This window comes from Bombina bombina, chromosome 1 (genome assembly GCF_027579735.1).
Source record: "Bombina bombina isolate aBomBom1 chromosome 1, aBomBom1.pri, whole genome shotgun sequence".
NCBI classification, from domain to species: Eukaryota; Metazoa; Chordata; class Amphibia; order Anura; family Bombinatoridae; genus Bombina; species Bombina bombina.
In genome coordinates this window covers 798,088,239-798,109,202 of record NC_069499.1, presented here as the reverse complement: position 1 = coordinate 798,109,202, position 20,964 = coordinate 798,088,239, and the positions used below count along the sequence as shown (strand labels likewise).

The window sequence follows — 20,964 nt, the reverse complement described above, 5'->3', positions numbered from 1 at the left end:
GGCTCCAACTTGCTGCGGAGCGCATATCAACGTAGAATCTAGCACAAACTTACTTCACCACCTCCATCGGAGGCAAAGTTTGTAAAACTGAATTGTGGGTGTGGTGAGGGGTGTATTTATAGGCATTTTAAGGTTTGGGAAACTTTGCCCCTCCTGGTAGGAATGTATATCCCATACGTCACTAGCTCATGGACTCTTGCTAATTACATGAAAGAAAGATATTTACACCATATCTTATGGTAAATTTTCCTAGTGACAGGCTTCCGAGCCTGAATCAAGGTATCAATGACCGACTCAGAGAATCCCCGCTTAGATAAAATCAAGCGTTCAATCTCCAGGCAGTCAGCTGCAGAGAATTTAGATTTGGATGTTGGAACGGACCTTGAATGAGAAGGTCCTGTCTCAGTGGCAGTTTCCATTGTGGCAGAGATGACATTTCCACTAGATCTGCATACCAAGTCCTGCGTGGCCACGCAGGTGCTATCAAGATTACCGAAGCCCTCTCCTATTTGATTCTGGCAATCAGACGAGGCAGGAGGAAAAGGAGGAAACACATAAGCCAGGTAGAACGACCAGGGTAATGCTAGAGCATCTATCAGTACTGCTTGGGCATCCCTTGACCTGGACCCGTAACAAGGAAGTTTGGCATTCTGACGAGATGCCAACAGATCCAATTCCGGTGTGCCCCATTGACGAATCAATGTCGCAAACACCTCCGGATGGAGCTCCCACTCCCCCTTCCCAGTTCTCTACTCCTGGGATATAGATTGCTGATAGATGGCACGAGTGAGTCTCTGCCCATCGAATTATCTTGGAAACTTCCATCATTGCTAGAGAACTCTTTGTTCCCCCTTGATGATTGATATATGCTAGAGTCGTGATATTGTCCGACTGAAATCTTATGAATTTGGCCGAGGCCAGCTGAGGCCACGCTTGAAGCGCGTTGAATATTGCCCAGAATATTGATTGGAAGTAGGGACTCCTCCTGAGTCCAAAGACCCTGAGCCTTCAGGGAATTCCAGACTGCACCCCAGCCCAATAGGCTGGCGTCCGTCGTCACTATGACCCATGCTGGTCTGCGGAAGCACATTCCCTGGGACAGATGATCCTGTGACAACCACCAAAGAAGAGAGTCTCTGGTTTCTATATCCAGATTTATCTGAGGAGATAAATCCACATAATCCCCATTCCACTGTTTGAGCATGCACAGTTGCAGTGGTCGGAGATGTAAGCGAGCAAACGGAACGATGTCCATTGCCGCTACCATTAATCTGATGACCTCCATACACTGCGCCACTGATGGCCGAGGGGCAAGTAGTTAAGATCTTTGACTTTCTGACCTCCGTCAGAAAAATTTTCATGTCTACCGAGTCTATCAGAGTTCCTAAGAATGGAACTCTTGTCAGTGGAACTAGTGAATTCTTTTGTATGTTCACCTTCCACCCGTGAGTTCTCAGAAAATCCAACACAATGTCCGTGTGAGATTTGGCTAGCTGGTAAGTTGATGCCTGAATCAAAATATTGTCCAGATAGGGCGCCACTGCTATGCCCCGCGGCCTTAGAACTGCCAGAAGGGACCCTAGCACCTTTGTGAAAATTCTGGGAGCTGTGGCCAACCCGAAAGGAAGGGCCACAAACTGGTAGTGTTTGTCCAGGAAGGCGAACCAGAGAAACTGGTGATGATCTTTGTGGATAGGAATGTGAAGATACGCATCTTTAAGTCCACGGTAGTCATATATTGACCCTCCTGGATCATTGGTAAAATAGTTTGAATGGTCTCCATCTTGAATGATGGGACTCTGAGAAATTTGTTTAGGCATTTAAGATCTAAGATCGGTCTGAAGGTTCCCTCTTTTTTGGGAACCATGAACAGATTTGAGTAAAATCCTTGCCCCTGTTCTAGTTTTGGAACTGGACAGATTACACCCATGGTATATAGGTCTTTTACACAGCGTAAGAACGCCTCTCTTTTTGTCTGGTCTACAGACAAACGTGAAAGATGAAATCTCCCTCTTGGGAGAAAATCCTTGAATTCTAGTCGATACCCCTGGGTCACGATTTCTAATGCCCAGGGATCCTGAACGTCCCTTGCCCAAGCCTGAGCGAAGAGAGAAAGTCTGCCCCCTACTAGATTCGGTCCCGGATCGGCGGCTGCCCTTTCATGCTGTCTTGGTAGCAGCAGCGGGCTTCTTGGCCTGTTTACCTTTATTCCAGGTCTGGTTAGGTCTCCAGACTGACTTGGATTGTGCAAAATTACCCTCCTGCTTTGTGGCGGAGGAGGAAGTAGAGGGTCCACCTTTAAAATTTCGAAAGGAACGAAAATTATTTTGTTTGGCCCTCATTTTAACCATCTTGTCCTGAGGAAGGGCATGGCCTTTACCTCCAGTAATGTCGGAAATGATCTCCTTTAGTTCAGGCCCGAATAGGGTCTTACCTTTAAAAGGAATAGCTAAAAGTTTAGATTTTGATGACACATCAGCAGACCAAGACTTAAGCCATAACGCTCTATGCGCTAAAATAGCAAAACACAAATTTTTTGCCGCTAATTTTGCTATTTGAAAGGCGGCATCTGTAATGAAAAAATTAGCTAGCTTGAGAGCCTTAATTCTATCCAAAATATCATCTAATGGGGTCTCAACCTTAAGAGACTCCTCTAGAGCCTCAAACCAAAAAGCTGCTGCAGTAGTGACAGGAACAATGCACGCTATAGGCTGTAGAAGAAAACCCTGATGAATAAACAATTTCTTTAACAGACCCTCTAATTTTTTATCCATAGGATCTTTGAAAGCACAACTGTCCTCAATAGGTATAGTTGTATGCTTAGCCAGGGTAGAAATAGCTCCCTCCACCTTAGGGACCGTCTGCCAGGAATCCCGAATGGTGTCAGATATGGGAAACATTTTCTTAAAAGTAGGAGGGGGAGAGAACAGAATGCCTGGTCTATCCCATTCCTTAGTAACAATGTCCGAAATCCTTCTAGGGACTGGAAAAACATTAGTGTAAGTAGGGACCTCTAGATATTTATCCATTTTACACAATTTCTCTGGTGGTATCACAATAGGGTCACAATCATCCAGAGTCGCTAAAACCTCACGGAGTAACAAGCGAAGGTGTTCAAGCTTAAACTTAAAGGCCGTCACATCTGAGTCTGTTAGAGGGAACATCTTTCCTGAGTCTGAAAGCTCTCCCTCAGACAGTAAATCCCCCACCCCCAAACCAGAACACTGTGAGGGTACATCGGAGATGGCCAATAAAGCGTCAGAGGGCTCAGCATTTACTCTAGTACCGGACCTACTGCGCTTACCCTGTAAATCTGGCAGTTTAGACAATACCTCTGTAAGGGTAGTATTGTCTAACTGCAGCCATATCTTGCAGAGTAAAAGAATTAGACACACTAGATGTACTTGGCGTCGATTGAGTAGGCGTTAAAGGTTGTGACACTTGAGGAGAATTGGATGGCATAACCTGATTCTCTTCAGGCTGAGAATCATCCCTAGACATACTTTTATCACTTAAAATATGTTCTTTGCAATGTAGGGCCCTTTCAGTACATGAGGGACACATCTTAAGTGGGGGTTCCACAATGGCTTCTAAACACATAGAACATTGACTTTCCTCAATGTCAGACATGTTGAACAGGCTAGTAATAACCACAAAAAGTCCTGAAAACACTTTATTTAGTGAAAAAACCAACAATCTGAAAAAACGGTACTGCGCCTTTAAGAGTAAAAAAAGCAAGTTTTCCAAAACGGTCTTAAAATGTAATAAATATCACAATTTTTGCATATATGTGTTTAATCTTGTCAGCTAAGATTGCACCACAAGTAAGGAAAAGTTAACCCTTTATAGAAAAAAAAACGTTACTCAAAAATGTTTATTAAAGTAATAAATCAACCCCCTGTGGCGCCTACCTGCCCTCAGGGGTCTGTAAGACACACTATCTTTCGTTTGTTTGTCTAAATCTGCAGCCTAGGCCCACCGGAGCTGGAGCTTGCCGTCTTCAGAATCAATTCAACTGTGCATCTAAGGTGCGAAAATAGGCCCCGCCCATCAATATCGATGTCTCTCATGCCTAATGGGAACCGCTGCAAAGCGGTCTAGCAAACTAGCCATGTGGGTTTTCATATAACCCATCCATAAATGAAAGCCATGTGAACCCTTATAGTGCCATCATCACAAAAAACGTTTGTTCATAAAAACGTTAAATATCCTCAAAAAACATAATTTATGCTTACCTGATAAATTCCTTTCTCCTGTAGTGTAGTCAGTCCACGGGTCATCCATTACTTATGGGATTATAACTCCTCCCTAACAGGAAGTGCAAGAGGATCACCCAAGCAGAGCTGCTATATAGCTCCTCCCCTCTACGTCATACCCAGTCATTCGACCGAAAACCAAACGAGAAAGGAGAAACTATAGGGTGCAGTGGTGACTGGAGTATAATTTAAAAATTTAGACCTGCCATAAAAAACAGGGCGGGCCGTGGACTGACTACACTACAGGAGAAAGGAATTTATCAGGTAAGCATAAATTATGTTTTCTCCTGTTAAGTGTAGTCAGTCCACGGGTCATCCATTACTTATGGGATACCAATACCAAAGCTAAAAGTACACGGATGACGGGAGGGACAGGCAGGCTCTTTACACGGAAGGAACCACTGCCTGAAGAACCTTTCTTCCAAAAACAGCCTCCGAAGAAGCAAAAGTGTCAAATTTGTAAAATTTGGAAAAAGTGTGAAGTGAAGACCAAGTCGCAGCCTTGCAAATCTGTTCAACAGAGGCCTCATTCTTAAAGGCCCAAGTGGAAGCCACAGCTCTGGTAGAATGAGCTGTAATTCTTTCAGGAGGCTGCTGTCCAGCAGTCTCATAGGCTAAACGTATTATGCTACAAAGCCAAAAAGAGAGAGAGGTGGTCGAAGCCTTTTGACCTCTCCTCTGTCCAGAATACACGACAAACAGGGAAGAAGTTTGTCGAAAATCCTTAGTTGCCTGTAAATAAAATTTCAGGGCACGGACAACGTCCAGATTGTGCAGAAGTCGTTCCTTCTTTGAAGAAGGGTTAGGACACAATGATGGAACAACAATCTCTTGATTGATATTCCTGTTGGTAACTACCTTAGGTAAGAACCCAGGTTTAGTACGCAGAACTACCTTGTCTGAATGGAAAATCAGATAAGGGGAATCACAATGTAAGGCCGATAACTCAGAGACTCTTCGAGCCGAGGAAATAGCCATTAAAAACAGAACTTTCCAAGATAACAGCTTGATATCAATGGAATGAAGGGGTTCAAACGGAACACCCTGTAAAACGTTAAGAACTAAGTTTAAGCTCCATGGTGGAGCAACAGTTTTAAACACAGGCTTAATCCTGGCCAAAGCCTGACAAAAAGCCTGAACGTCTGGAACTTCTGCCAGACGTTTGAGTAAAAGGATGGACAAAGCTGAGATCTGTCCCTTTAAAGAACTAGCGGATAAACCCTTTTCTAAACCTTCTTGTAGAAAAAACAATATCCTAGGAATCCTAACCTTACTCCATGAGTAACTCTTGGATTCGCACCAATGCAAGTATTTGCGCCATATTTTATGGTAAATTTTCCTGGTAACAGGCTTCCTAGCCTGTATTAAAGCATCAATCACTGACTCCGAGAATCCACGCTTTGATAGAATCAAGCGTTCAATCTCCAAGCAGTCAGCTTCAGAGAAATTAGATTTGGATGTTTGAAAGGACCCTGCACCAGAAGGTCCTGTTCTCAGAGGTAGAGACCATGGTGGACAGGACGACATGTCCACTAGGTCTGCATACCAGGTCCTGCGTGGCCACGCAGGCGCTATTAGAATCACCGATGCTCTCTCCTGTTTGATCCTGGCAATCAATCGAGGAAGCATCGGTCGGGAAGGGTGGAAACACATAAGCCATGTTGAAGGCCCAAGATGCTGTCAGAGCATCTATCAGAACTGCTCCCGGGTCTCTGGACCTGGATCCGTAGCAAGGAAGTTTGGCGTTCTGGCGAGACGCCATGAGATCCAGATCTGGTTTGCCCCAACGCCGAAGTATTTGGGCAAAAACCTCCGGATGAAGTTCCCACTCCCCCGGATGAAAAGTCTGACGACTTTGAAAATCCGCTTCCTAGTTCTCCACGCCTGGGATGTGGATCGCTGATAGGTGGCAAGAGTGAGACTCTGCCCAGTGAATTATCTTTGAGACTTCCATCATCGCTAGGGAACTCCTTGTTCCTCCCTGATGGTTGATGTAAGCCACAGTCGTGATGTTGTCCGACTGAAACCTGATGAACCTCAGAGTTGCTAACTGAGGCCAAGCCAGAAGAGCATTGAAAACTGCTCTCAATTCCAGAATATTTATGGGAAGGAGACTCTCCTCCTGAGACCATGATCCCTGAGTCTTCAGGGAGTTCCAGACAGCGCCCCAACCTATCAGGCTGGCGTCTGTTGCTACAATCGTCCAATCTGGCCTGCTGAAGGGCATCCCCTTGGACAGATGTGGCCGAGAAAGCCACCATAGAAGAGAATTTCTGGTCTCCTGATCCAGATTCAGCATAGGGGACAAATCTGAGTAATCCCCATTCCACTGACTTAGCATGCACAATTGCAGTGGTCTGAGATGCAGGCGTGCAAAGGGTACTATGTCCATTGCCGCTACCATTAAGCCTATTACCTCCATGCATTGATCCACTGACGGGTGTGGAATGGAATGAAGGACACGGCAAGCATTTAGAAGTTTTAATAACCTGGCCTCTGTCAGGTAAATTTTCATTTCTACAGAATCTATAAGAGTCCCTAAGAAGGGAACTCTTGTGAGTGGCAATAGAGAACTCTTTCCTTCGTTCACTTTCCACCCATGAGACCTTAGAAATGCCAGTACAAACTCTGTATGAGACTTGGCAATTTGGAGACTTGACGCTTGTATCAGAATGTCGTCTAGGTACGGAGCTACCGATATTCCTCGCGGTCTTAGTACCGCCAGAAGAGAACCCAGAACCTTTGTAAAGATTCTTGGAGCAGTAGCTAACCCGAAGGGAAGAGCTACAAACTGGTAATGCCTGTCTAGGAAGGCAAATCTTAGGTACCGGTAATGATCTTTGTGAATCGGTATGTGCAGGTAGGCATCCTTCAAATCCACTGTGGTCATGTACTGACCCTTTTGGATCATGGGTAAGATTGTCCGAAGAGTTTCCATTTTGAACGATGGAACTCTTAGGAATTTGTTTAGGATCTTTAAATCCAAGATTGGTCTGAAGGTTCCTTCCTTCTTGGGAACCACAAACAGATTTGAGTAAAACCCTTGTCCGTGCTCCGACCGCGGAACCGGGTGGATCACTCCCATTAGTAAAAGATCTTGTACACAGCGTAGAAACGCCTCTTTCTTTATCTGGTTTGTTGACAACCTTGAAAGATGAAATCTCCCTTTTGGAGGAGAAGCTTTGAAGTCCAGAAGATATCCCTGAGATATGATCTCTAACGCCCTGGGATCCTGGACATCTCTTGCCCAAGCCTGGGCGAAGAGAGAAAGTCTGCCCCCTACTAGATCCGTTTCCGGATTGGGGGCCCTCACTTCATGCTGTCTTAGGGGCAGCAGCAGGTTTTCTGGCCTGCTTGCCCTTGTTCCAGGTCTGGTTAGGTTTCCAGCCCTGTCTGAATCGAGCAACAGATCCTTCCTGTTTTGGAGCAGAGGAAGTTGATGCTGCTCCTGCCTTGAAGTTACGAAAGGCACGAAAATTAGACTGTCTAGCCCTTGGTTTGGCTCTGTCTTGAGGCAGGGCATGGCCCTTACCTCCAGTAATGTCAGCAATAATTTCTTTCAAACCGGGCCCGAATAATGTCTGCCCTTTGAAAGGTATGTTAAGCAATTTAGATTTAGAAGTCACATCGGCTGACCAGGATTTTAGCCACAGTGCTCTGCGCGCCTGAATGGCGAATCCGGAATTCTTAGCCGTAAGCTTAGTTAGATGTACTACGGCATCAGAAATAAATGAATTAGCTAGCTTAAGGGCTTTAAGCTTGTGTGTAATCTCATCCAATGGAGCTGTGTCAAGGGTCTCTTCCAGAGACTCAAACCAGAATGCCGCCGCAGCCGTGACAGGTGCAATGCATGCAAGGGGTTGCAATATAAAACCTTGTTGAACAAACATTTTCTTAAGGTAACCCTCTAATTTTTTATCCATTGGATCTGAAAAGGCACAGCTATCCTCCACCGGGATAGTGGTACGCTTAGCTAAAGTAGAAACTGCTCCCTCCACCTTAGGGACCGTCTGCCATAAGTCCCGTGTGGTGGCGTCTATTGGAAACATTTTTCTAAATATAGGAGGGGGTGAGAAAGGCACACCGGGTCTATCCCACTCCTTGTTAACAATTTCTGCAAGTCTTTTAGGTATAGGAAAAACGTCAGTACACGTTGGTACCGCAAAATATTTATCCAACCTACATATCTTCTCTGGTATTGCAACCGTGTTACAATCATTCAGAGCCGCTAACACCTCCCCTAGTAACACGCGGAGGTTCTCAAGCTTAAATTTAAAATTTGAAATGTCTGAATCCAGTTTATTAGGATCAGATCCATCACCCACAGAATGAAGCTCTCCGTCTTCATGTTCTGCAAATTGTGACGCAGTATCAGACATGGCTCTAGTATTATCAGCGCACTCTGTTCTCACCCCAGAGTGGTCTCGTTTACCCCTAAATTCTGGTAATTTAGATAAAACTTCAGTCATAACATTAGCCATGTCTTGCAAGGTGATTTGTAATGGCCGCCCTGATGTACTTGGCGTTACAATATCACGCACCTCCTGAGCGGGAGATGCAGGTACTGACACGTGAGGCAAGTTAGTCGGCATAACTTCCCCCTCGTTGTCTGGTGAATTTTTGTTAACATGTACAGATTGACTTTTATTTAAAGTAGCATCAATGCAATTAGTACATAAATTTCTATTGGGCTCCACATTGGCCTTTGAACATATTGCACAAAGAGATTCCTCTGTGTCAGACATGTTTAAACAAACTAGCAATTAGACTAGCAAGCTTGGAAAATACTTTTCAAATGAATTTACAAGCAATATGAAAAAAACGTCACTGTGCTTTTCAGAAGCACACCAAAACTGACACAGTTGAGATAACAATGAACCGGATTAGTTATATCAATCAATTTTTCACATAAAATGCATTAATTTAGCAAAGGATTGTACCCATTAGCAAATGGATTATTAACCCCTTAATACCAAAAAAACGGATAACAATAAAAATATATACGTTTTTATCACAGTCAAAGCACAGTTTCACAGGTCTGCTGTGAGTGATTACCTCCCTCAAACTAGTTTTGGAGACCCCTGAGCTCTGTAGAGACGTCCTGGATCATGCAAGGAGAATAAGGCAGACTGTGACTGAATTTTTAATGCGTAGTAAAAGCGCCAAAATAAGCCTCTCCCACTCATAATACAACAGTGGGGAAGCTCAGTAAACTGATTTTATTCAAAAACAAACGACAGCCAAGTGGAAAATAATGCCCATAAAATTTTTCACCAAGTACCTCAGAGAGAAAAACGATTAACCTGCCAGTAAACGTTTTAAATATAATATATGAAATGATATTAAAAGCCTGTTGCTAGTCGCTATCACTGCAGAAAGGCTATAAATTATATGTATACAGTATTTTCTTAGTGAAGTGCCATTCCCCAGAAATACTTTAGTGCCAACATACATAGATATCAGCCTGATACCAGTTGCTACTACTGCATTTAAGGCTGTACTTACATTATATCGGTATTAGCAGAATTTTCTCAGTCAATTCCATTCCTTAGAAAATAATATACTGCAACATACCTCTTTGCAGCTGAACCCTGCCCGCTGTCCCCTGTTCTGAAGTTACCTCGCTCCTCAGAATGGCCGAGAACAGCAAATGGATCTTAGTTACGTCCGCTAAGATCATACACAAACTCAGGTAGATTCTTCTTCTAATGCTGCCTGAGAAAAAACAACACACTCCGGTGCCGTTTAAAATAACAAACTTTTGATTGAAGAAATAAAAAACTAAGTTTTAATAACCACTGTCCTCTCACACATCCTATCTATTAGTTAGGTGCAAGAGAATGACTGGGTATGACGTAGAGGGGAGGAGCTATATAGCAGCTCTGCTTGGGTGATCCTCTTGCACTTCCTGTTAGGGAGGAGTTATAATCCCATAAGTAATGGATGACCCGTGGACTGACTACACTTAACAGGAGAAACATGAAAACGTTTTGCCCACAAAACATTATGATAACAGTGTCAATCAATTGTTTCAAAATAAACAGGTTTCAGTAATACCCCCTTCTTTACATGTAGGATTACTGCTTACCCCTTCCCTTAAGGGAACTATGTCAGTCAGTTCTGAAATAACACAGTCTCTCCAGAAAAAAATGACTGAACATACCTCAATGCTTGTAGCATGAAAAACGTTCCTCACACTGAAGCTTCTCAAGTACTCCTCAGCCATTCTGTGGGAACTATTCTGGATCTTAGTGACAACTGCTAAGATCATCAGTCTCCAGGCAGAAATCTTCATCCATCTGCTGCCTGAGAAAAAATAGCACACACCGGTACCATTTAAAATAAAAAAGTCTTGCTTGAAGAAAATAAAACTATAATTTTATCCCCTCTTTCATTTTACCTCTTCCTATTACTTAGTGTAGGCAAAGAGAATGACTGGGGGGTGGAGTCAAGGGAGGAGCTATATAGACAGCTCTGCTGTGGTGCTCTTTACCACTTCCTGTTAGCAGGAGGATAATATCCCACAAGTAAGGATGAATCCGTGGACTTGTCGTATCTAGTAGAAGAAATAGCTGTTTAACTTAGGGCAATGCCCTACAAAAGGCCCTTTTAAGGGCTATTGGTAGTTTAGTATTAGATTAGGGGGTGTTTTTAATTGGGGGGGATTTTTTATTTTTATAGGGGTATTAGTTTAGGTTTAAACTTTTTATTTTGGATAGCTTTGTTTATTTTTTTCTGTAATTTTACTTTTTTATTTTTTGTAACTTTGGCTTGGGGATTTGTATTTTTTTAAACATAGACTGCCCTCTGGGCAGGCTTATCGGCTAGTTAACTAATAAAGTACTTTTCAGCTTCATGAAACACCACTAGCTGTCCTCATATTACCACTGAGTTATATTATAAGCTCCCACACCAATTGCACATTTACCCTTAAAGGGCTAGTAAACCTAGCAAATAATGTTATATAATTTGGCACATAGTGCAGAATTATATAACATTAGCTTAGCACCAGGTTTCTAAAGCAAATTGTTAGATAGATATTTAGCAAAGAAAACAGAACGCAGCTCCTGGCTTTACTGAGCAGGTCTGTTTTCTTCTGCTAAGCGCATCTGGGCACGCTGTCTAATCACAGCCGGTCCGATCGCACTATTAAACTCAATGAAGCTCACTCCCGCTACCAGACCAGAGCGGGCTACATTGATTTTAATAGCGAGATCGGACACGCTGTCACTAGACAGCGTGCCCAGATGCGCTTAGCAGAAGAAAACAGACCTGCTCAGTAGAGCCAGGAGCGGCGTTCTGTTTTCTTTGCTAAATATCTAACAATTTGCTTTAGAAACCTGGCGCTAAACTAATGTTATATAATTCTGCACTATGTGCCGAATTATATAACATTATTTGCTAGGTTTACTAGCCCTTTAACCCAGATCAGAATGTTCCTTGCTGGACAGATAATGCTGCAATTATTCCTATTTTCTATGAATGTCCTAAATGTTCATTTAAAAAAAACAAATAAAAAAAAAAAAACAATTTCAGTTTCTATAGCGTTTACATAAAACATTGAAATATCAATATATATTTTAAAAATACAGTCGGTTGATAATCTTTTAAGACACTACAGAAGCTACGCTTCTAGATTAGTCAATGGTGCATTCATTCTTACATGGAATGGCTTCCTTCCTATCAGGTCCTGCAGGGAACGCTGATGCCACAGAATCAGGGCTGCTTCTTTCCAACCAGAAGCTGGCTGGGAGAGCGATTTCCATGGAAGGAGTGTGTCCATTTCATCCCCCCGTATTACTTGTTTTCGTGTCTCTGGGATCAACCGAGGAAGAAGATGTTGCAACTGCAAACAAGAAAAACATAAATTATGCTTAACAGATAATTTCATTTCCTTCTGTATAAGGAGAGTCCACGGCTTCATTCCGTACTGTTGGGAAATACTGAACCTGGCCACCAGGAGGAGGCAAAGACACCCCAGACTCCCCATCTCCCAGTCATTCTGCCGAGGGAACAAGGAACAGTAGGAGAAATATCAGGGTATAAAAGGTGCCAGAAGAAAAATATAATTTAGGGGGCCACCCTGAGATATGACCTCCAGGACCCATGTATCTTGCACGTCCCTGAATCAAGCATCTGAAAACAGCGACAGTCTGCCCCCTACACAATCCAGCGATGGATCGGGGGCCGCCCCTTCGTGCTGACTTGGTCTCAGTGGGCTTCTTGTTCTGCTTGGATTTATTCCAGGATTGAGCCGGCTTCCAAGTACTCTTGGCTTGCTCGGGCTTAGAGGAGGACTGTTGTCATTGGGATTTCTCAGAACGAAAATTAGAGCCTTGTCCCTTAAACTTGTTCTTTTTATCCTGTGGTAGGAAGGCACATTTACCCCCTTTTAACCATGGAGATAATGGAGTCCAGGCCTAGACCAAATAAAATCTTTCCCTTAAAAGGAAGGGAAAGGAGTCTAGACTTAGAAGTCATATCCGCAGACCAGGATTTCAGTCAGAGCGCCCGACGGGTCTGCACTGAGAAACCAGAAATCTTAGTGTTTAGGCGAATGATCTGCATGTTTACATCACAGATAAAAAAATTAGCAATTCTCAAGGCCTTAATTCTTTCTTGGATAACGTTGAGGGGACCCCTCCACCTCGATCAATTCGATAAGGAGTCGCACCAGTAGGCAGCAGCTCCAGCAACTGAGAAAAGCTTCCATCTTCTTGCCCATTGGCTCTCTGAACGACGAACTATCCTCAAGTGGGATAGTAGTACGCTTGGCCAGTGTGGAGATAGCACCATCCACCTTAGGGACGGAACCCCACAACTCCAATTGAGAGTCCGGGACCGGAAATATTTTTTTAAAGGAAGACGAAGGGGAAGATCCAATTCTATCCAACTTGCTCTTAATAATGTTCGCCATTTTTACAGGTACAGGAAAAGTCAATGGCTCTACCCTGTCCTTGTACACTCTGTCTAATTTAGGGATCAAAGGTTCATCAGGCAGCTTGGCCTCTGGAACCTTTAATGTAGAAAGAACCTCTTTTAGAAGAAAGTGTAAGTGTTCAATCTTAAATCTAAAGGCTCGTTCCTCCGCAGCAGGAGGCCTAGAGGAAGTAGACTACGATCCAGAAAGTTCACCCTCTGAAGACTCACTCAGAGTGTGACCTGTCCTTGGATAATTGAAAAACAGATAAATTAAATAAATCACTTGACGACCCCTGGACAGGAGAGTTATGTTTAACCTTTCGCTTGCGCTTGGCAGGGCAAGGTAAAGCACTAAGGGCCCCAGACACCGCCGTCTTTAACTGTGCCCTCCAGACGGAGGATCAGGCGTGCTACGGGAAGCTGGGAGATGACTGATGGGTATGCACCTCACTGGACGGCGAGTCCTCAGAGGTGGACGGCTCAGTGGTACTAAAGGGGTTACGCTTCTTAGACATAACTTTGTTGAGGCATGTGTAATATAGTTGAGAGGGTGGGCATACCAAGGCCTCCTCACAATATAAACAGGTATTACTATTTGGAATAGAGGGAGTACCCTCAAGAATATCAGAATCCTCTATAGCTTACACTAATGACAGTAGGACACAGAATAAAACAATCTTTTTATTTCTCAGAAAAACGGCACCTTTATACTCCCAATGGCTGGGGCACTCACTACCTCCAAGACACAGACACAACAGAGAAAAAAACGTCTTCTCCAACAGCTAGCTCAGTCAGGAAAGAGGAAATGAAAGCGAGACCACTCCCGGTCACGTGGTGCGCAAGGCAGGACTGCCCCTGCTATGGGAAAAAGCGTGCCAAGCTACAAGCTATGCAACGTTTAAAGTGAAAGTAAAAACCTGTGTGTTCCAGCCACATAAACAGTCTATGAGCCCAATGAATTCTCACACATAAAGCAGCATAAAATCAAATCAAAGCATCACATTTGATTAATCCCCACTGTTTAAAAACCTCCCTCAGGAGATATCAACCTATGATTCTATTAAGATAAAAGGAGTCAAACTGTGACCCTGTCTTCTAGCGTTTTTAACATGTGTAAAAATTGAAATGATCTTACCAGAATCCATGCTAAGGAACAGAAACACAGCCTCTCAAGTGTGACAGTCTTGTAGCATCACTCCTGAAATGGACTTGAGTGAAAAAACGAGCAGGCAGTGAAACTTTTCAACACTGATTGCTTAAGGAGCTGTTAGCAGGCAGTCTGAATGGGTTCGCAGACTAACTTTCGTCAATGCTCTCACTGAGAGGCTGACAAGACTACTTAAAACTCCAGTCCAATACTGAATGGCAGATACCCCTCCTAAGGAACTACTCCGAAATCTTCTGACACTTCTCTGCCATCCTCCTGTGATGAAAGGCAAAGAATGACTGGGGGATGGGGGAAGTGGGAGAGGTATTTAAGCCTTTGGCTTCTCCTGGTGGCCAGGTTCAGTATTTCTCAAAAGTAAGGAATGAAGCCGTGGACTCTCCTTATATTAAGAAGGAAATAGCTTACATTTAAACTTAGAGATGTTGTAGTCAACATTTTCAGGATTTGCCCATTGGGTTTTAATGTTAAGGGTGATATAATTAACACTTGGAAAAATATTATGTGATAGCTATTTGTAATATATGTATTTTAGAAAAAAATATTGGGGGCATATTTCTTTTATGTATAATACAATTTTATAATTGTAGATTATGATATAAAATATTTTCCTTTGTGCTAATAGTGAAGTCAGATAGTGTATAAGGAAATTTTTTTTCTTCTTAATGTTTATTTTTGAACTTTTTCCATTGATTTTAACTACTTGTATTTATTGTTAGATTATTTAAACGGTTCTAATGTGGTTAAAAACTTTTCACTGGTACCAGGGAATTTTCAACCTGTTTTTAGGCTTGTTTAAAAAGAAGGGAACTATACAAGTGTTGCAAGTCTATGATTAAGGCTACCTCAGCCGAAACACATTGATATATAACTTACATTTTTATAATCATTGCGCCCAAAGTATTATGCTTTACCCACATGTTCGTATGCCAGATTTTAAGATATTTGAAATAGATTCACGTCGTTCTGAAAGTAAAAATGGCCCCTAAACTTCACTACCATCGTCGTCTTCATCCCGATGAATTTTCTTTTTTTTTAATCTCATGCCTGTGTAACTTGATGAAGTCATGGCGTTGTGCGTGAGCTATTGAGCATGAGCAGTGTATCCAATACGAGCAGAGCAATACTGGAAAAGTTTTGGAGCACATTTCGTATCGAACCAGCTCTTCCATATGCAAGTTCTGGTTGGTGTATTTCCTCAGAAGAGTTTATCATCAACATTTGGTGCATGAATTCTAATAATGTCTTTCTGACATTACTCCATTACACATCATCTTACACTTTCTTGCTTCAATTCTTTCATTATGTCTTTCTGTCACCCACCGCTTCTCATTCCAATAGTCTCCACTATCCATTCCTACACTGTTTTACCCTCCAAATCTCTGTTGCCCCCCTCTCTTCCAATTCCTCTTATTCTCTGCAGTGCCTTACACACAGTTTGTATGTTCACAGCTCTCCTGCCGATTTATGCATATGTATATATTGTACTAATTTGGATTCAATGTTTATCTGGGGCATGAGATCACACATCGAAATAAAGTGCAAGGTGAATTTTGGAACATGTGGGATTCTCAAATAGTGTGAAAGGTCACTGAGGGGAGACATTTATAGACTCTGTGCCAGGGGATAACATGACGGGGGCGACAAGAGATTTGGAGGTAAAACAGTGTAGGAAAGGATGAAAGGTGGAGAATATAGGAATAATAAAAGGTGGGTGACAAAAAAACATAATGATAGACTCGTTGTGAGAAAGTGGGAGAAACAGAGGGTCAGATTCAATACACAAAAAAATAAGGCAGTGCTACGGTGTGTGGTACTGTGGGAATCTTACAAATACTTACCAATGCTGTCACAGATGAGGCTCAGTCACAAGTATGAACAGATCCATTTCCTTCACTTCAACTTCGCGCAACACACACACTGATCCGTAGTGTTCTGTGCTTAATGTTCCGGATTTCTCTGAACGATGACGTTACTATGGCCAGAATGTGCATGAGCATAAGAACGGGAACGCAAGATGAAGTTTATTTGTGATTTCATGGGACAATCAGGGAAGAAGCTGAAGTGATGTATGTGTGATGGCATGTCTAGGCAGAGTTTTGGGGCCATTTTAACTTTCAGAACGGCGTGAAACTTTTTCAAATATTTAAAAACTCGGTGTGCACAGTATACTGACATGCAGGTTAGACATAATACTCTGGGGGCAATGATTATAACAATATAAGTTTCATATCAATGTAGACTGTCCCTTTAAATTAACTCACTTTTTAGAAATGGCAAACTCCTCCTTTTTTTGTGTGTGTATTTGTGCAGAATCTACCACTGATAGAAAGGAAAATATAGTCCCCTAAACATATTAGAAGTGAAGTTACACAGATTGTAGTTCACACAGGACAAATTCAAAAGGAAGCACCTCAGGAGTACAGGATGAGATAGAGTGACATCTGTAGCCCGTAACTTGGAGATTTTAAAAAGTCCATGCTCCTCATCTTTTACTGCTTATTGCGTGTTTAACCATGACATCATACCCATTCTAATAGAAAGGCTAAAGTAAAAAGTTAACCGTACAGTCCATGCACACACGTGATGGCAGCATCTCTACATGTCTCCTACCACTGGACCTACAGGTAGAGAGTATCTGGGGACTAGAATGACTATGCACTGGGAAGACTCTACCAGACGTGGTGTACATCAAATTTCACACCACCTGGTATATGGCAACAGGAAATACTATACACTAAGAATGCAGGAGTCTAGTTCTGTCCATCCCTATTGGAGTTCCTTGTTCCAATGGGGATAAGCTAAGATAAATTAAATTATGATAATTAAAAACAAAAAGCAGTGGGGTCTAGTGCCCATTTCTACAAACCATTTGCCAAAGCCTTCTTCCTATCCATGAAAGGGAAATAATATAGTGGTTAGCAATAAAAGCATTGTAAGCAGTCTATTTTTACTATCAAAAATGATGTAAACTAAGCAGTTTTTCTCCTTTACTATAAAAAGACAAAGATCATTTTAGGGACAACACCAATACAATCTTGCTGTGCTGTGACAACATACAGTTCAGTATTCTCCAAAGAAAAGTTGGGTTGGGGCAGTGTAATATTGTCTATTATATTATTTACTGCTATCCAAAACACAGATTAATTGCATAATTTAACATAAATGTATTTAATGATAATTTTTGCAATCAAATTTGAATATTTTTAATATTAGCTAAAATTTTTGCCGGGTGGTCAGTAAAATCAGCCAGGTGGTGCACCTGCTAAAAAGGTCTTGGGACGAACACTAATGTTTATGTGAGCTTTAAAAAAAAATTACATTTCAGAAAAGGAGAGAAATACAAAAAGCTCAGATTACATTTTCTAGATAAGATAGCTTAGGCAAAAAGGTCTTTTAGAAGGAAGATTTACTAGCTATTTCACCAATTTGTGTTTTCTATTTCAATGTCCATATCATTATGAAGACATGGAAGTTCTTGCCCCTACAGCTTGGCTTCTGAACCCCATAATTCAATAGAATTATGAACTTTTTGGACGAGGTGGTTTCCATACTTGTGCAGACCTGCAAACTAGTAATATCTAAGGATTAATACTTTACATTGGTTCTTTTTCTAAATGTTTTGAAACAAATACTTTTCACTTTATTTCCTTTATCTGTTTTACAGATACTGAATTTAATTCAGGATGGCGGAAGTTTAAGATTGGCTCTTAGATTACTGAAAGTTCAGGTGTGTACCCTTTAAAAGGACCACATTTTGTTTTCTGATTTAGACAGAACATATCATTTTAATCAACTTTCCAATTTACGTCTATTATAAAATTTGGTTCATTCTCCTTTGCTGAAAGAACACTGGCAGCTAGCTGAACACTTCAAGTTAGCCAATCACAAGAGACCATACAGGCACCAATCAGCGGCTAGCACTCACTAGTGTAGGATATGTGCAGGGATACCTAGAGAACAAAGCACATTTGAAAAAAGAAGTGAAATTAAAAGTGTCTTAAAATTACTCCCTACACTACAGTCCATCACTAACTCTTACATATGGCGTAAAAGACCACCAAGGATATCTAAAACAACACTATATCTGCATCCAACTAGGGGAGGGCTAGGTGTACCAAATCTCGAGAATTACAAAGATGCCACTATCCTTCAGAGGATTGTTGATTGGTGTTACCAGTCGGCAACTTCATCTAAAGCCTGGGTCTCCCTGGAACACGACTTAACGGGGATACCCCAACTAGGGAGCTATTGTTGGCTTCCCCCTGAACACCAAACTTCTACAATCCAAAACTATCCCATTATAAAAGAAACTTTTCAGGTATGGTCTAGACAGATACAGAAAAACACCTCGTTCTCTAGTATCCCATCCCCTCTCACACCATCACTCTCCAATCCTGACTTCTTGGTGGGAATTCTCCACCAAACAATTTAAAACTAGACATCCATGGACTTCTCCTGGTCTATCTGTTGACGGAGGCAACAAAAATAATCCCAATGACACAAATGCAAAACTTGGAGAACGACTTCTTCGCTACCTAGCTAAGATATAATCAGCTGACACATTTTAGCAACACTCATAAAAACAAACAGGATCTGGTGCGTACTCGCACTAGATTTGAACAACTCTGTAGTGCACCTCACCAACCAGCCCATACTATATCTCTTTTGTATGCTATTCTGAACTCACCTCCAACAGACCACCTTCCTTCATACACACAAAAATGGCAAAAAGACCTTGCGGGGCAAGTATCAGTAGAGGAATGGAATAAAATTTTCCACAACATAGCCAAATCTTCTCACTCGGCCTCCCTGCTGGAAGTCAATTATAAACTCTTAATGAGATCGTATTTGACCCCGCAACGCCTACAATACATCTTTCCCCTGACATCTAACAGATGCTGGAGGAAGTGCAACCAAGAGGGTTCCATGTACCATATTTGGTGATCATGTCCTAGTATTCAGCCGTTTTGGTGCTCCATAACTAAGGAAATTAGCAAACTCCTAGGACGCGACATTCCTCTAGATCCAGTAGTTTTACTCTTCCATGATATTCCCAAAATGCAATCTAAGGCCCACACTAGGCTTCTACACATTGCACTGAATAGTGCTAAGCAAGTCATTCCTCGGAAATGGAAAAAGGAGATTACTCCTACGACTGACGAGTAGATATACGACTAGAGAGGTTTCATTACTTCTCCATTAACCAATTGGATTTCTATTGCGAGATTCTCTTCCTATGGGAATCCAGACCCCGCAGCTAATTACCAGGAGGACGCAAGATAACCTAACACCCTTGATAGGGGTAAGCCCATACTGTAATTTTAATATCCCTCAGCAAACTTTATTTCACTTCACTCAGGAACACGTGTATTTAACCTCTTCTCTTCTTTTTCTTTCCTGTTCCTTTCCTTCGTTTGTCTATGCTTCTTTTTCTTTATGTCCTGCTAAACACTTGCAAAATTCATATTGACAATTCTCTATGTAACCAATATTGATAATTGTTGTTTGATGGCCTTTCTAGTCCATTTCTTATTGTATTATTTTGTTTAACCCACAACAAATGTAAGAACTGAAACACTGGGATTTCGATGATTGCCAACAGACTTATGTTGTGAGTGTTTTATTCTCTGCTTGTAAATGTTTGATGTTATTTCAATAAAGCTTTTTCAAAACTCAAAAAAAAAAAGTGTCTTAAAATTACACTCTGAATCATGCAAGTTTAATTTTGACTTTCCTATCCCTTTAAGTGGAAGGCAGATCTTCCTCCCAAATCTTGAAAGACTATGACCTGTTTTCATAATCCCATTCATCAAACAAGCACCAATATTATCTCTTCCCTTCCCTACAAACATTTCCTCTTCCCAGGACAGAGGTCATTTAGGTAAATATATGTGGCAGGAATAAAGCTTGTGAAGTCTTCAGATGCATAAAATTGGAAAAAAACACAATTTCCAGAGTTAAATTAAAGATAATTAAAGTAGAATGTTGTTTTACTGTGCATAATTCAATAATTTATATTGAAGTCTCAATGTGTTTTATTTCCCTTTAATCTATCTCCATTTTCTCCCCTCAGACAACACCTACTCCATACTCCCTTTAAAGGGACAGTACACTGTAAAATTGTTTTTCCATAAATGTATTTTAAATTACTTGTTATACCAACTGCAGAGTATAAAATATTTGAGAAATTGCATTTTCTGGTTTATTTGTTTATCTGAAGTAGCTGGTTTTGTGCTTTGAAACCACAGCCTATTACAATGGGTTGAGCTTCAGGTAATATCAGATCTTGGTGTACACACACTTGCTTTCTTATTTTATATTTGTCTGGAACACCAAAGCTCAATACATAGAGAGAACAATGGAAAATTATCATTTTATTACTTAACTATCCTGCCCCCCCCCCCCCACTGTGAGTTTAATTCCTTCTGCTGATTGTGTTTACTTAGGCTTGTCAATAGCGTATACGCCAGTATCAAAACTTTCAGTATAGGTTGGGAAACCACAGGCTAAATCAGCTATTTCAAATGCCGAAATATGAGTAAAGGAGCTACTTGCAACCAATTTAATACACTCTGGCGGGTAAAAAGGATAATTGGGAATAATTTAAAGGGGAGAAAG

The 20,964-nt window shown here is 41.7% G+C and overlaps 1 protein-coding gene across 1 annotated transcript in view; it reads right to left on the bottom strand.

Annotated features, from left to right (window-relative positions):
* The window catches only part of FANCA (FA complementation group A), a 442,214-nt gene that overhangs the window by 229,885 nt on the left and 191,365 nt on the right, over positions 1–20,964 (bottom strand). The window contains 1 exon segment of the mRNA XM_053699359.1: positions 11,920–12,102. Within this exon segment, the coding sequence (XP_053555334.1) occupies positions 11,920–12,102 (183 nt within the window).